This window comes from Helianthus annuus, chromosome 17, assembly GCF_002127325.2.
Source record: "Helianthus annuus cultivar XRQ/B chromosome 17, HanXRQr2.0-SUNRISE, whole genome shotgun sequence".
Taxonomy (NCBI): Eukaryota; Viridiplantae; Streptophyta; class Magnoliopsida; order Asterales; family Asteraceae; genus Helianthus; species Helianthus annuus.
In genome coordinates this window covers 59,950,514-59,967,803 of record NC_035449.2, presented here as the reverse complement: position 1 = coordinate 59,967,803, position 17,290 = coordinate 59,950,514, and the positions used below count along the sequence as shown (strand labels likewise).

General features: G+C 32.9%; 1 protein-coding gene across 6 annotated transcripts; it reads left to right on the top strand.

The window, feature by feature from the left end:
* Window positions 1-5,205: 5,205 nt before the first annotated feature.
* LOC110922974 (cell division control protein 6 homolog B) lies at window positions 5,206-8,726 on the top strand. Of its 6 annotated transcripts, none has more exons than XM_035987114.1 (12): window positions 5,206-5,513; window positions 6,545-6,560; window positions 6,630-6,679; window positions 6,783-6,849; window positions 6,963-7,052; window positions 7,292-7,354; window positions 7,435-7,530; window positions 7,634-7,723; window positions 7,805-7,882; window positions 7,967-7,999; window positions 8,207-8,285; window positions 8,419-8,726. In XM_035987114.1, the coding sequence occupies exons 1-9, from the start codon at window positions 5,311-5,313 to the stop codon at window positions 7,835-7,837; spliced, it is 708 nt and encodes a 235-aa protein (XP_035843007.1). In that variant the 5' UTR covers window positions 5,206-5,310; the 3' UTR covers window positions 7,838-7,882; window positions 7,967-7,999; window positions 8,207-8,285; window positions 8,419-8,726. The 6 variants fall into 6 exon arrangements, with proteins under 6 accessions (XP_035843007.1, XP_035843006.1, XP_035843005.1 ...); XM_035987113.1 differs by having other exon boundaries at window positions 7,967-8,028; XM_035987112.1 differs by having other exon boundaries at window positions 7,967-8,065.
* The last annotated feature ends 8,564 nt before the right edge of the window (window positions 8,727-17,290 follow it).

Below are 17,290 nucleotides of genomic sequence, written 5' to 3'. Positions count from 1 at the left end.
GGAGTTGTGAAGGTTTATGATGTTAAGTCGGAGTTAAATGATTTGAAGCCACGCTATGCGTTGGACGGTTGGCGAAAGTTTATGACTGCGAATAAGTTGAGGTTTGGTGATATGTTGCACTTCACATACGTGTCTTCGGAACAAAAGATCATATTAAATCAAGTTACCTCGGTTTAACAACGACATTTAAGTATGTTCTGATATCAGATATTATAATTATGAATTTTTTTATGGTGATATTGTATGTTTTTTTTTAAATTATTAACTTGATGTTTTGCTGCTATGTATAGCTAACATGATAAAACACTGTTATTAGCACTTTATGTTTTATATATAAATGATATCATGCTTCTTTTTGCTAATAGTAACTGCAATTAGTAGAAACTTGGTTTATTAATCGCAAATGTGACATTCTTCTGCATTTATGGTTTTATGAATTCAGAATAATGGATGGATGTGTATGACTGTATTTGGCATGATGATGTTGTGTTTCATGTTGTCAAAACCAGGGTTTGAACATCTGTTTGACTTTTGGTCAATAGTTAATGGAAATACAATAACAAACAGTGATTTGAACATCTGTTTGACTTTTGGTCAATAGTTAATGGAAACCCATCCTATGTTCAACAGTGTTTTGAAGAGGAAAACAGTGTGAGAAGACAGTAGATCTGATTAAGTTAAACATCTGTTCAGATTTAAATAGATGTTTGGCCTTAAACAGATGTTTGGCCTTTAACAGATGTTTGGCCTTTTATATCAGAGGTTTGGACTTAAACAGATGTTTGTGCTTAAACAGATGTTTGGTCATAAACAGATGTTTCACCTTAAACAGATGTTTTGCCTTAAACAGATGTTTGGCCTTCTATATCAGATATTTGGACTTAAACAGATGTTTGGCCATAAACAGATCTGTGGCGTTAAACCAAACATCTGTTTAAGGTCAACATCTGTTTGACTATTGGTCAACATCTGATTGACTTTTGGTCAACATCTGTTTTGATTTTCGTCAACATCTCATTTAGTATTCAACAGAACTTTGAATAACCCAATATCTGTTTAATTTGCTGTTTCGTTTTCTTGAATTCTATGTAATTTTGTAAAGTAGTACAAAAACAAACATTTTTATAAAATCCCAACTCACCCTATCATTAAAGTAATTTTGTAAAGTAGTTTGCTATCAACATAATGGATTTGCTGTTGAATAAACCTATTGACCATTAGTGTATATCTCTTTTATAAGTCTGCACTAATTATTTTTTTTACTCTCTGTCAATATGGGCTATGCATGGTTTTCTAAGAAACGACCTGTATTTGCACACGGGTCTTACCGCTAGTACTATATAATAAAAGAAACTAATTGGAGGACACATGTCATTCATTAAAGTCATCTATTTTTTATAGATAATTAATATCAATTAAAAGATAATTATAAAATTAAATTTAATATAAATTTAAACAATTCGTATAAGAGATAATATAATATTTTAAAATATTTATCAGATTAAATGTAAAATATTTATTTATTTTATTAAACTAAAGTAGTTAAGGGTAGAACCTATTTCAAATATGCTTATAAGGGGTAAACAAAAATATTAATCAATGTTTATTGGTTCTATACTTTTATTGTCGTGTTCAACTCTCAACTCAAATACGGTAATCACTATGTTTATGTGACATTTATAAGAACCATCACCGCAATCACCCCATTCATTGTATATCGAGTATATCCGTTAGTTTTTTTTTAAGATATAATTTTTTATTAGATTCATTCAACCCGTGTAATAAACGAGGTTTTTTTAAAAATATAACATTTTTATTTTTTACTATACAAAATTACATTTATGCAACTCGTGTAATAAACTGGGATTTTAAAAATATAATTTTCTTTTATGTAGTATATAAAATTAGATTTATTCAATCCATATAATACATTGGTTTATAAAGATATAACTTTTTATTGTTTGGTATATAGAATTACATGTACTCAACCCGTATACACATGAGGTTTTTAAAAATGTAACTTTTTTCAGTATTTAATGTATAAAATTAAATTTAATTACTTAAACCGTACAATACACGGGGTTCTTAAAAATATAACTTTTTTATTATTTAATATATAAAATTACATTTAAAAAAATATAACTTTTTTATTACTTTTTTTTAAATTACATTTATTAAACCCATGTAATAAACAAGATTTTTAAATATATAATGTTTTATTATTTGGTATATAAAATTACATTTATTCAATCCGTCTAATAAACGAGATTTTTAAAGATATATATTTTTATTATTTAGCATATAAAATTATTTTTATTCAACCCGTGTAATACACGGGGTTCTAACCTAGTTCCCTATATTCAAATAGTCTAGGTTCAAGCGAAAATCTTTGGGAAATTAGTTTAAACTCAATACTCATATTAGTGTGCTCGTTACTTTAGTTAAATTTCTATGGAGCAGTGGCGGAACTAGAACATTAACTCAGGGGTATTCTAAAAAAAAAAAAGTTTCACCGTGCAATCATACAATATTAAAAAAAACGACAATAAATAAATAAAGTAAAACAAATATCTAATAGATTTGTCCTCTTCTTTTTTTCATAGCTTGAAATCGTTCTATCACATCGTCGTCTTTTACTTCACGTAAAAAATCATTTTCGACCGCACAAACCATAGCATTGTTCAAAAATTCTGGGCCCATTCGATTGCGTAAATCCGTCTTGACAAGCTTCAATTTCGAAAAACTTCTTTCAACGGTTGTGGTTACAACCGGTAAAAGCAAAGCTAGCTTCACTACCCGATAAACTGAAGGAAAAGAACTATGCGTTCCTGTTTCAACCATAACACGCACAAGATCACTTATTTTATTCAAGTTTACAAATTTATCACCATCACTTATAGTGTGACGAAATGGGCAATTTGGAATTGGGCTTATTATTTTCAACTGATTGGTATCCCCGTAGTTGTGTCGTGCCATACATTAAAACTTCAAGGCAATTGGGCAATTATTACAATCTTTTATTATTTTGGGCTAACATATTGGGCAACTGAGCTTATTATTTACAATCTTCAATTGATTTGGGCTAACATATTGGGCAATTGGGATTTGGGCTAACATATTGGGCAATTGGGATTTGGGCTAACATATTGGGCAATTGGGATTTGGGCTTATTATTTTCAATTGATTTGGGCTTACAGACTCTTTTTTAGGGGTGTCCCGTAGTTGTTCGGGGGTATCCTTGATATAAAAACCGGAAAAAAAAATTTACATTACCAATAAAAAGTTGAGCTGTAGCCCGTGCTACGGCTCAGACAACATAAGGTCCGCCCCTGCTATGGAGAGTTATAACATCAATAAAAATGTTGATATAATAGTAAGTTTAAATGCTAATATTATTTGAGCATCTTCAATGCAAGTCTCACAGACATTCATCGATGATCTTGCGTTGATGAGCTGTCTTGAAGCCAAGAACACACTGGTTTTCATACTAGAACCCGTGACTACGAACCATCACAAACAACTTAAGTGAGAGATTGGGACAGAATGAGTTGGTCCATGGCTACGATGCACGTGAAGAGAGAAATGGTTCTTTATAATATTTACCTATTGAATTTTAACCGAAATGAAATAAACAACAGGAAGAATACATATAAATAATAAATAAACATTTTATTTATACATTATAAACAAAGGCTAAGGCTATGTGTTATGCTAGCTCTTTCCTGATCCTAGTGGCTGATCTAGAAAATTCACATAGGGGTAACGTTACAATAAAAAGGTGTAACGAAATCGAAAAACCAACAAATTTTTCCAAAATTTACAGTTTTACACTACCATTAGAGCGTCAAGAGACAACGGAGGTTACCCCTTCTATCACTCTAGTCCGCCCCTGCCTAATCCCTTACTACCACCTCAACATCACATCGTCATTTCCTCTCTTCCCTCACCTCAATCACTCAACTTTTGTTATACCCATCCTTCATCCCTCCACCTCAGCACCCCGGGGGCCTTCCCGGAAGTATACCACATAGTCTTAGAAAAGGATAATAGTCATAATACATACATGACTTCCTAGTAAGCAAGGAAATAAGACATAAGTTGACATTGAAGGGCACACATGATAGTCAAAGTCATAGTCATTGGCGTGCCATTCACTTCTCTCCCTCTTCAATTCCTTACACTCACATGCATATATATAGTTATACATATTATAACCACCTACATGTGTGTACTTTAAAAGGCTTTTATACCTCAAAAGCACCAAACCCTCCAAAACCCGTGTCATACCATGGCCTTTACTTGTGCAAACACTTTATGGAAGAGCCTCTTCTTCATTCTCTTACTGGCAACCCTTCTTGTCAGCCCAGGCTATTCGATCAGTCGGGCCGACATGACAACAATGACACGAGGGCAACACCGAAGAAATCCTGATGCTACCGGCTCGTGGGGTCAACTCGAGACACTGTCTAGCATGCTGCCTAAAGGGCAACCTGTGCCTCCGTCTGCTCCTTCAAAAAGACATAACTAAGTGATCGATTCTACACCTCCAACTGAATAGTCTTTCAGAAAAGAGATGATCTTTTTTCACCAATACCCTAGTATACAAATTTTGACAAGAATTAGATTCATACAATTCGAGTTTATCGTCAATTAAATTGCAATATGTTTTTTTAATATATGTAAGACCATGGTAACTAGTGGGAGGATAGTTTTATCGGATTATACTGTATAGATAAAGATTTCCTTGTTCAATATAAAAGGAAACAATGTTGTATTTATCAAAGAATATTGTAATTTATAAGTGGATGGATTGTTTATTTGTTTTTTTTAATGTCCAACAAAGCCAAGTTACCCAGGTATATTCATTCAGGGTCGTCTCTGAAAACTTCATAATTCTTTTGGGCCCTGTTCGAGTAAACAAAAATGGGCCCCTACATCATATTATTTATGTTTTATGGCCTATTTTTTATAAATCAAATTATACAAATACAAGATATAAACAAAACAAAAATTGTTGCTTTATTCTCATGGTTCCCTTCTCTTCTCTCAACATGCAAATTATTATTATATACTACTCTAATTTGTAACATTTTGTTGCAATTCATATTGTACATGCTGCTTAAAGTGTTGTACCAATTTTGTGTGTGGGTCCTCTTATACATAGGTCATCACTACTCCCTCACAAAAATAAAAAACCCTCTTCACCGTCACTCTTTTCACTTTACTCGCACACACAAAAAAAGTCCCAGGGAGATCTGAACAAACTCCGGCTGCCTCCGCTAGCGGCGATGGTTGGTGGTTTCTAGCCGGATGGGTTTTACGAACAAGATGGGTAATGGATACTACCCGGTTTCTTGCCGGTGGCTTCATCGGCTAAGGCTACGGGCAACGGCTACGTCGCCAGAGATCTCTACAACTACAACATTGAAGAGAAAATTATTGGTGGTGAGTCATTTGCTTTTTAGTGAAGGCTCCACATTTATACTCTGGCGGTCTCTCCGTTTCGTCTTCCGGTGAGTTCCATTTTGGATCAGTTAGGGTTTGTTAAGCGTTCTTTCAAATCAGTACAAAGATCCAGTTAGGATTCTTCAGTTTGCGTTTTTTTCTCTGTAATGTGTTAAATGTTAGTATAGTTTTCGATTTTGGTTTGCTATCGTACCTCCATTTGGCCATGTGTTAATTTGTTTTGATGATTATATGTTCGTTTATGTTAGTGAGGAGAAGCCTTTAACATCCAGTAACAAAAAACAGAAATTGGACATGTTGGTTGCACTCTCAGGTCTTTTTTTATTGTGATTAAGACCTTAATAATTTTATGATCCGAATTAGGGGTTTTGTCTGGTTCGATCGGGTTGTGTTGGCTGGACCGGCCAAACAGAATGGATCGGATTGGTGGTTTCAATTGGCTTGAACAAGTAATTCATTTATTCGAAACGGTTAGTTTGTATTGACTATAAAGTTTCTTTTTTAAAAAAGAAAACGATGGTTCATGAATATTATTCTTTTGCATAACTGCAAATTTTGTAAATGTTTTTTTAATATTAAAGGTAAATAGCCGGTTTCAAGTTTGATGAAGTCTTCATTTGGCCTAATCTAAGATTACAACATTGATTCAGCTTTTAATTCTATTCCATTATTTTTACTTTCTTGCACATGATATCATTTAAAAAAGAGGGAAATAAAATATATAAAAAATTTGGTCAACTGATAACATGGGATAGGCTAGAGAAGTAACTATTGAGAAAAACTTTTCGAATTACTTTGTTTCTGTAGAAGGTTTTCATATTATAAAAAGATGTAAAAACATAATTTGATAAAAGAAACTCTTTTAAGACTTTGTTTTTCTCACTGAGTATGCATGCTCTTGCTAACCAACTTACAAAGATAGTTTTCATAATATACTCCCTCATGTGCAGGTATGTAGTTATTTCAACTCATTTAGAGGTGGCGATTTCAACGATTTTTGTTTTTAATCTTCATTGTTATGGTTTGTCTCTATGTTCTTGAATCTTGATAAGTGGTCCTTATTTTCTATGACTTATAGGTTTCCTTGGGCCATGGTAAGTTGTAATTAAAGACTTGAGGTTGCTATAAATTCTAAGATGCACCATTTGAATGAATATATGCAGAAAGTAGCTGCAGCATCTGGTGATATGAGGAAAGCTCTTGGTATCTGCAGGTTGGTATTTCTATTTAATTATTTATAATTGTTTTACAATCTACAAATTCTCATAAATTCTTTAAGGCGGAAATTGATCTTGAGCTTTTATTTCGCTTTCCAGGGGTGCGATAGAGATGTCTGAAACTGAGCTTAGAGAATCTACCTGCACTTCAACTTTGACATCCATGGTAATAGTTTTCATTAAATAACTTTTTACATTTTTTTTTTCATCTGATGAAAAGTAAAATTCATAAGCTTGTTTAAATAGTTATCTAATTGTCTCTACTTCATTTTCATGTAGGTGAGGGTTGATCATATGGCTATTGCTTTGTCGAGGGCTTACAAATCACCAATAGTCGACACTATACAATCCCTTCCGCAACATCAACGGGTACCGTTTTAAAGACAATTAAACACATTCATTAAGTGTTTTCATTTAAATAGGTCAAAGTGAACGGGTCATAAACGTCTAAGTCATTTCATTCAAAGATTTAAATAACTATTTGTTTTTATATTGCATTGTAAACACAACTAAACTCAATTCTCTATATACTAAGAATGGTCAAAAGTCAAAACAAGATTAGTGGGTCAATGGTCAGCCCGATCATTCCTACTGTCTCTTTGGTGTAGATTGTACTATGTTCTGTTGTGAAGCTGTTTCGTAAAGGAAAGAAGGATACAACAATAGGAGAGGTATAACCATATCATCTTTCTTTCATGATAAAAGATGAAATATCTATATATTCTAATCAAAATTAATTATTTTTTTACAGTTGAACAAGTTTTCTATTGATATCTCCAAATCAACATTCATACCACCAGTTGGTATAATGGAACTTTCATGCATGTGTAGAGTGCTAGGTGATCAGGTAACCAACCCATCTGCACCTATCAATCGACTTTTTATCTATTAAATATAAAAAAAATGTCTTTTTTTGTTGCAAATTCTTATAAATTGCTATCATTTTATAGGGAATTCTAAAACTCCGTCAATCCCGAGATGATAAATTAAGGACGAGGACGTTGCAAGTAGATGAAGCCGACATCAGTTTTGCATTGCAGGTACAATAAACTTGTGTACATTTTTTTCTGTCAAAAAGGGCGTGTTTTCTGTATAATAAGCACTGAATTTCTTTGTTCCAGGGCATTCGTTTCTTTAGGAACTCTCTTCAGTAAGTTCCAACATCAACACTTGCAATGTTTGTCAAGTTAACTATAAAGGTCATTGTTTTTTAGCCTCTTACATTTCAGATGTTTGCAATTGAAAACTATAATGCTCATGATGTTCTGTTCACTCTTTTACAGATTATGCAATCATGCGCGCGCTTGACCATAAAGGTTTCAAACTGACCTTGTCAATGGTGCATGTAATACAACAGAGCAAAACTCGTGATATTAGCATTGGTTTGATATTTTAATTAAAGCTATATAATTCTTTTTACTGGAAATAACAATTCTGGATTAGTGTATTCTTTGTTGTTTATTTTGGTATTCAATTTTTGTTAGTGTTGTGTAGTTAATTTTGTACCTTTTATACTTTTGTAGTTAAATGTGAGGGTTCCTCCACCAAAAACACCCAACGCCAAGCTTAACCAACAAAAGTGCCCTCAAGATGAATCTCCAGGTAAACATTACACACACACCAATCCTAGGCATGCCAAAACCTGTATAGTGATGTTTTTGATCAATAACTCTACCCACAGTCCCTTAGATTTATAACTATACCTTACACTAATACGCATAAATTATCATCCCAGATACCAGTAATGCTTCAAAGAAGGGACGCGGGCAATGATAGGGACGTCAGACACCTTTTGTACAGCTGCCAGGTAGGAAAAAACGCAGCTGCAGTCCGCAGTTCAGCAAGCCACATTGTCAACGAAAATATATTTCGTGCAACTTATGTAACTAACACACTTAGTGTTAGTAACCTAAGTAGCAACCATAACAAATGTACAAACTGTTGGTTCCAGCTGATCTATCTAACCTAATGGATGTAAATGGCAACTAGCTTAACATAAATAAAAATCTAGCCCCCGCCGCATCGCGACGGGTTACTTTTCTAGTTAACCTATAAATAAGCAACTAACTTATGCTTAAGGTTGTTGTAACTTTAGCTTTGGGAGTTTTTCAAAAAAAAAATGAAATTTTCCTTTTTAACCTTGAAGTTTTAATCCTTGACAATTGAAGTTTAAAATTTTAATCTTTGTTTCCTTTTTAACCCTAGACTTTTAATCTTTGACAATTTAAGTTTAAAGTTTAATCTTTGGTAATTTAACCCCTTTGATTAATTTGATTTTTCACTTCTAATTCAAAAGTTTCAATCTTTTGCGATTTAACCACTTTGATTTTTTTTACTTATGTGTTGTAATCTTGGCTTTTGAGGGGTTTTCAAAGAAAAATGGTTATTCATATGGTTGTTCCGTTATTGTAACCTTGGCTTTGGGGATTTTTCAATTTTTTTCGCTTTATTGTTCATTCAAAATTTTGTGACTTAACACATCGCAACGTGCGTCTTTGGTTTAACGTTTTTACGTTTCGTTCTAACCCGAGTTAACACGACGCAACGTGCGTGTGTGGGTGAACGTTTTTACATCGTCTATTTTTTCCCGTTTGACAGGTTCAACATAACGTGCGCGTCCTAAATCGACTTAGTTATAACTAAAGAATCCTCGCCGCATTGCGGCGGGTCGTAATTCTAGTTAAGCTTGAATCAGTGGCAAATACATGAATTTTGAGTAGGGGACAAGATATGGATCAGTCAAAATAGAGTGAATACATACAGACTCAAAGAGTCATTATTTTTAAGTAATTACATATTTACCTTAATAAAAAATAATAAAATGACAAACAATTGATCAATTAATATAAAGATTTAACTTAAACAATCATTTTTTATAAACAAAACAATTAAACTTAATTTAAACAAAATAAATTGAATAACCACCCGTTGCTTTATTTTTTGATGAAGCTAATTTAAAAAAAAAAAAAATCACTATTAAGGGCCTAATATCCACTGATATCCATGCAAAATTAAAAAAAATGGTTTGAATAGAACTAAAAAACTTTTGTGTTGGCTTGTTTCGAATCTGCATATCTTAGATAAAGATACAAGCAGGCAACCATCTGCACCATATAAAATTTATGTTCTTAATTGGGTCAGCAATTTCTTTATAAGCATAAACCGAATGAAAAATATTTTTGGGCCCCAAAAGCTTTGGGCCCAGAGCGGTGGCACACCCTCTAGGCCGGCCCTGCATTCATTGGTAAAAGGCCTTCTACAATTGCGAACGCAAACATCATTGACATGGCTCATCACCAATTTTAGAGGAGGCCCACCGTCTAAAGATCCACTATGGTAAACTCCTGACTTATGCATGGCATTTTACTACGAATATAAGACTCCAACCGAAAACACTAGAATAGCGCTAAAGCACTACGTTTTCAGGCCTATTTAATTCTTTACTAGGTTTTTTTCAGTCGCGCGTTGCGGCGAAACGGAGCAAATGATAATGTAAAACAAACGTTATTTGAAAATGTAGCATGCTATTTAGAAAGCCAAACCGTTAGAATCAGTTCAGTTTATCATCGTATCATTTTACGATAGCAAAAAAATACTTTATTTTTAAATATAAATTCCTTTTTTAATAAAACTTATACTAATAGAGGGTAAAAATTAAGTTCAACTATGTACTTAAATTTCTAGAAAAAAAATGAACGAACATAAGTTATTAAAGTAATATCAAATTAATTGATAAAGTAAAGATAGATTTAAAAAAAAAGAATAAAATATTATTAAAAAAATAAAATAAATGATAAAGGAAATATGTTTTTAGAAAAGTAAAAAATAAAAATACGTTAAAATCTAAAAGTAAATAGAAAAAAAATTAAAATATGTTAAAAATTAAAAATAAATATTTAAAAATATATTAATATGATAAAATACTAAAAAGCTAGATATTTTGAAATTACTATTCGTAGCTATTCGAAAACTATATATATAAAATGGTATGATCATATTAAAAAGAAAAACTAAACAAAGTTAGTTAATTTCTTTACGTATTTAAAAATTAAAAGATTGATGAATTTCAACGCAATTATTTGCACAAGTCATTCATAGACTTGACCAGCCTATCGATTATCAACTTGCATATTCAAGAAAATTATTATTTAGCTTTCCAGGAAAACAAATTAAAATGAATCTTAATTAATAACCTACTTTTCATACTAATCACTTTTTTAAATTTCACTTATATAGATTAAAATTATTAAGATTTAGACAGATCGTACTAATATTTAACAAATAATGAATGTCTTACGCTATGACTCGCACGTCAAACAAAAAGTAGCATGTCAACGTAAGAACCTCCAAATCAATATAATATTATGCGAAAGTTACTAGTATTCCACCTCCAAATCCGGTCACGGTGCCGGCGACGGTGATTACATACATTCCACTAAAAAACAACTCCTATATCAATATATTTCCACTACACATAACTTAAAGTAAGTGAGATTGAGATTCTAACACTTTCTCATCGAAATATCACCAGAATCATTGTTAGATCACGACGCCGACGATTCCGATGCAAATTTTATTGAAATTGTGACCGACTCTACCAAAACTCCGGCCATTACAGACGGGTTAGAATCTCAATCTCACATACTTTAAGTTATATGTTTATGCGTTTTTTTCATTTAATTGGTCGTATTCAATTTTGATTTTGAATATTGGTATGATTTGCAGTATACAAGGAAAGGTATAGGGCTTGCAAAAAGCCAAAAAGGTGTTAATTGGATTTATCGTTTGAGTGTTTCTGGTAGTTTGGTTCGGTTTATTTGGTAGTTCGGGTTTGGACGTCTTCAGGGGCGGACCTGTAGTGTAAACGGGCGTAGCCCGGGCTACGGCTCAAGTTTTTACCAGTACGAGGACACCCCTAAAAAATTTTGGGATACCCCTCAGTTGAAGGTCTAGTTCCGCCACTGGACGTCTTTGTTGATTAAAAAAAAAGTTGGTTTACAACTTTACATACTGCACTATTGTTCCAAAAGATTCCAATCTTCGTGTTGTTCGAAAAGTTAATATGAATTAACACAACATTACCCTCAGTCTTCAGGTTTGTGCTTCATTTTTGTTGTCGTTTGTAGAATATTTTGTTTTGAATCCGGTTGATTTGGTCATATTCAATATTGATTTTGATTGTTCATATTGATAGATCATTCCTTTGTTATTGATATTTTGATTGTCAAAAGTGTCCTAGAGCCATTTTCTCTTAATGAAGCAGTTAGTTCAAGTAACCAAGAATAATGGATAGATTCTTTAATGAACATCAAATAATTTGTATGATTTGTTGGTTCAGGCCTTAGCTAATGCATACATATCAAAACACACACTTGCAACGATCTTCTATATATCACACTTCGAAAGAGATTTACAAGTAATGAATAGAAAAGTGAATGTAAAATTGCTTATGTAGGAAATAAGAACAAACGAAAACAACCCACTAAATATTATACATCCATATCCCTATGTGCCATATTACCCTCGGAAGCACATGTTTGCTCCAAATCATGTGACCCATATTCCATCTAAATCGTCTAACCAACAACCATGTTGTCCTCTGACCCGTTTATATACGACCCACGACCATGTTGCCTTTTAGAACTTGCATATTTTATGTTGCATGGGCTAGCTTCTAATTGTTATAAATATGATGATTTGTTTGATCACATTAGGAGACATGACCTATTAGGACATTAAATGCAATACATGGTAAATGTTTAAGATGGGTAGTTTAGGTGGGTCGGGTAAAAAGGTCAAAACGATTAAATGGGTTGTTCAGGTCAGGCCACTAACACTTTTGGTCCGTTTTAAAAGCTTTTTATATATAATTTTGCTTTAATTATGTCCCGCCGAAACGCGCGGGTTGACGTCAACTTGTTATTTCATAAGTATAAAGTATATAAAGTCAGTGTGCTGTTTGTATTATTTCATAAGTATAAAGTATAGTCTCAGTGTAATTTTTTTATTAGATCTATTTTTTTGGAAAAAGATATTACATACTCTTTTTGTTGGGATGTCGATAGGAATAACATTGATGAATAAATATAAGCAAGGTGTTGCTAAATTTACAGAAACCATTAATCGATACATATCATAAGCTTAAACCGTTAAAATCCGACCAAAAGAAGAAAGCCCAATATTCATTTGCTGGGCTTCGGTTTGGGCTTAGACCCACCCATTCAGCATGACTTGGGAAATTCCAAAACTTATTTGCATAGATAGGCTCAATATATCAGATAATGACTTGGGAAAGGAGATGACTCTTGTAGTCATTCAAATATGAAAAATATATTGCTTAGTAGTGATACACACTTTTAAATTTGAATCTAAAAACTTTCTAGTTTCTAATTATTATAAATATAAATGACGTTAATCAAGCTTAATGGAAGAGTGACCTTATTATTTGTTTAATACTTTACTAATATCATGCGCTATACCATATGAAATTCCCTTTATCTCTCTTAGAGCCGGTGTTTTTTTTCTTAACGACAAACTAACATACTCGTAATCTACTTTTATTAATCAATAAATACCAACTGCATTTTACAGAATTTAAGCCATCAGCCTTGAAGGCATATGAGAAATACCTTACCACCATACCATATCCTATAGACTAAATAATTTAGTTGAAGATTTAGAATTAAAAGGAATTTTTATAAATTTAAATAGTTAAAGAATCTGTGTTGCAATGTGATATACGAAATAGTGAAAAGAATCTTTCTACGTTCTGTCATTTTTACGTTCTATGTCTCCGACGGTTCCCCAAAACTTGTCCTCCTTTAACCTTTTGCTTGCCGTGAGGATTTGTGTGAATGTCTATTCATGTAGATCTATCTACACACAAAAGTTTTATTATATACGCTACTTGGAGCTTATATTTTTTAAGTATCAATAAAGATATGAATTTAAGGTAGACATTATTGATTTAATAAAATAACTATTTGTTGATAAAGACATTGCCAACTACTACAACAATTATAATATACTTCTTATTTTTATTATATTGTTTTAAGTTTATAACTATAAAATGCATCATAAAATGATGAGTTTAGAAACTTTTAAAATACAAATTACTCAAATAAAATGATTTAATAAGACAATTATAAAATGCGACTATTCTTACACAGGGTAGTGTTCAAATAAGAACCATGAAATATGTTAAGAATTACATGATGCATTTGTACCTTTTGTTTTAAACTTAATACGCTAGTTATGTAGTTTTCTATACTCATCTATCACATTACCTCTAACGGTATTTTATACACGGTAAACAAATATATTATGCGGTTCTTATAATTCTTTACATTATATTAATTGTTAAACGAATGCAATCACTTTATATATTCCTATACGTAGGGGAGTTATAGGGGTGAGCAAAAGGAAAAACCCGACCCTACCCGACCATTACCCGACCCGAGAACCGATCAAACATAAAATACAGAACCGATTCACTACCCTAAATATAGGGTCGGTTCCGGTCCATAGGTCCAAGTCGGGTTTCACTATGAAAAGAACCGAGACCCGACCCGACCCTATTTTATATGAAAAATTGGAACCGATCTAAATACCTAGGTACTTGGGTTCGGGTCGGGTTGGGTTGGGAATATTTACGGTTCGGTTCTCGGTTATTTTCGGTCCGGACCTAAACTTGCTCACCCCTAGTTAACATAAACAATTGTTATGATAAAAAAGTTATTATTTTGTCGATTACAAAACATATCGTATATCAATGCTGCGAAGATGTTACATCATTCTCAACAACTACATTTAGAAGTGTCGGCACCGACCGGCCAATAGTTCTGGCCCTTCATTGGGCAAAATGGGCGGCAATTTCAATAGTGCCAGGCAGATGCCTGACACTCTCCTATTAGCCCAACAAATTTACGATTTTATCCCTCTTTAAATTACGCTTTTGCCATCAGTTAAAAATTATGTTTATGCCCCCACTTAAAAATAAATTTACGCTTTTACTCCCAGCTAAATATTTCAATTTTGCCCCCGGTTCAAAATTACGATGTTGCCCCGTTTCAATTTACAGTTTTGCCATTAGTTTTTTCCCTTAAAATTACGATTTCCCTATCAGTTCGAAATTATGTTCTTACCCCCACTTAAAAATAAATTTACGCTTTTGCTCCCAGTTAAAAATTCCAATTTTGCCCTCGTTTCAAAATTACGATTTTGCCCCTATAAATTTATAATTTTGCCATTAGTTTTTTTTCTCACACCCAAGTTACAATTTTGCCCTCAATTAAATTTACATTTATCCCATCGTTTTTGTTTGTTTTCCTGGTGAAATTACAATTTTGCCCCCAGTGTAAAATTACAGTCGTGCCGGCAGCTTCCTGGCACTCCCCCGTTGGTCCATTTAATTTACGATTTATCCCCGAATTAAAATTATGATTCCGCCCTCAGTTAAAAATTACGTTTTCCAATCGTTTTAGTTTTTTTAGCAAAACTATAAAGGTTTTTTTTTTAATTGTCAACTACTACAAAGATCAATGTCGGCAGCAATAGTGCCTGCCGGCTATTGGGTCATATGGGCGGCAGGGAATAGTGCCAGGCAGCTGCCTGACACTCCACTATTGGCCCAACAAATTTACGATTTTATCCCGCTTTAAAATTACGCTTTTACTATCAGTTCAAAAATATGTTTTTACCCCCACTAAAAAATAAATTTGTGTTTTTCCTCCCAGCTAAATATTTCGATTTTGCCCCCGGTTTAAAATTACGATTTTGCCCCGTTTCAATTTACAGTTTTGCCATTAGCTTTTTTCCCTTAAAAATACGATTTTGCCATCAGCTCAAAATTATGTTCTTACCCCCATTTAAAAATAAATTAGCGGTTTTGCTCCCAGCTAAAAATTTCGATTTTGCACTCGGTTCAAAATTACGATTTTGCCCCGTATAAATTTATACTTTTGCCATTAGTTTTTTTTCTCACAACCAAGTTACGATTTTGCCCTCAACTTATATTTACATTTTCTCCATCGTTTTTGTTTGTTTTCCTGGTGAAATTACAATTTTGCCCCCAGTGTAAAATTACAGTCATGCCGACAGCTTCCTGGCACTCCCCCATAGGTCCATTTAATTTACGATTTTATCCCTGAATTAAAATTATGATTTCGCTCTCAGTTAAAAATTACGTTTCTCCCATCGTTTTAGTTTTTTTTTCGCAAAACTATAAAGGTTTTTTGTTTTAATTGGTTTACTTGATTTAATTTTTTTTCGTGTCAAGAAGCTGCCTAACACTGGCTCATTGGTCCTGAAAAATTACAGTTTTGTCCTGAGCCCAAAATTACGGTCTTAACATCGTTTTTTTTTTCATAGCAAAATTATAGTAGTCTTTTTTTAATTGATTGAGAATTATTCGGCCATCGCCCCGCAACGCGGGCGGAACATCTACTAGTTTAATACATTAACGCAACACGTTAATAATATATTTGTATCGGACACGAATGATGTACCATAATGGCGATTGAATATCAATTTTCTTAAACTTTCATTTAAAAAAATCTACAACTAAGCCTTCCAAAATTTTTATGAATAATAACACTTTTTAACTATTTTCATTCTACATTTTTGTTTACCACGAGTTGCCTTCGTTAAATCTCTTTTTATACACACATGTGCTGATGTGCACACTTTTGAAGTATATGTTTACTTATTATGTCTACTTAATCCTTCAAGATCATAAGAAATGATGATAACACATGTTCGACCTCTTTTTTCTTCTCATCTATTTTTCTTATTATCAAGTGCTTTTATCTTTATATTAGATTTTTAAGATAATTTCTTTTTGAACGGCAAAACTTCATTAAAATATATAGAAAACTATGTCAACAAATAACTGGAACCTTGAAAGTTACAGGATTATATCATGAATATTAAACTCACACCACCTATTCCAACTAATATCAACATATTAGATCTACACGTAATCCATTAAAACGAATTCTCTTTGATAAGATCCGTCGTTCGAGTGAAGTGGATATGATAATTATTGAAGGTCTTTTCATTCATCGCCTTCCAAATGTCATAACCAATAGAACCACTCCAATGATCTTCCAATCTTTTGGACTTTTCATATTCACTACCAGATCTAGGATTTGTTGGATAGAAAGCTCCAAGCCAGGGAACGGGATCTTGAGCCAAGCCATAATCGATCACCAAATTGATTTGGCTATCCAACAATCCCACAAAATATGACAAGTTTTTTCCTCCCTTAAACCACATCAAGAACATATAAGATTTTCAACCGCGACAACCCGAAGAGCAAGATTCGACTTAGACGGAATCTGGTTAGTTGATGCCCTCCATCCAAAAATGTTGATTTTTGGTGGAACCCAATTATTCCACAATGGCCAAGGTTTGTTGTCCTTTGTTTTGGTAGCTTTGTGGAGTTTAAACACAACCACACAGTAAGCACAAAACGAGCCATTCTTTCGCCTTTTAAAATACGTGTCAAGAAAAAAAAAACATATCACACATTTTAGGTTGTTTTTATTACACTTGTTCGGAGTACATATAAATTAGGTACCTTTTGGTCTTTCTAAAATAATTTTTGA

Coding starts and splice junctions, on each gene's coding strand:
- LOC110922974 (XM_035987115.1), top strand. CDS start 5,311: ATGGGTTTTACGAACAAGATGGGTAATGGATACTACCCGGTTTCTTGC. Junction 7,531..7,633: donor GTAGAGTGCTAGGTGATCAG/GTAACCAACCCA, acceptor ATCATTTTATAG/GGAATTCTAAAACTCCGTCA. Junction 7,724..7,804: donor ACATCAGTTTTGCATTGCAG/GTACAATAAACT, acceptor TCTTTGTTCCAG/GGCATTCGTTTCTTTAGGAA.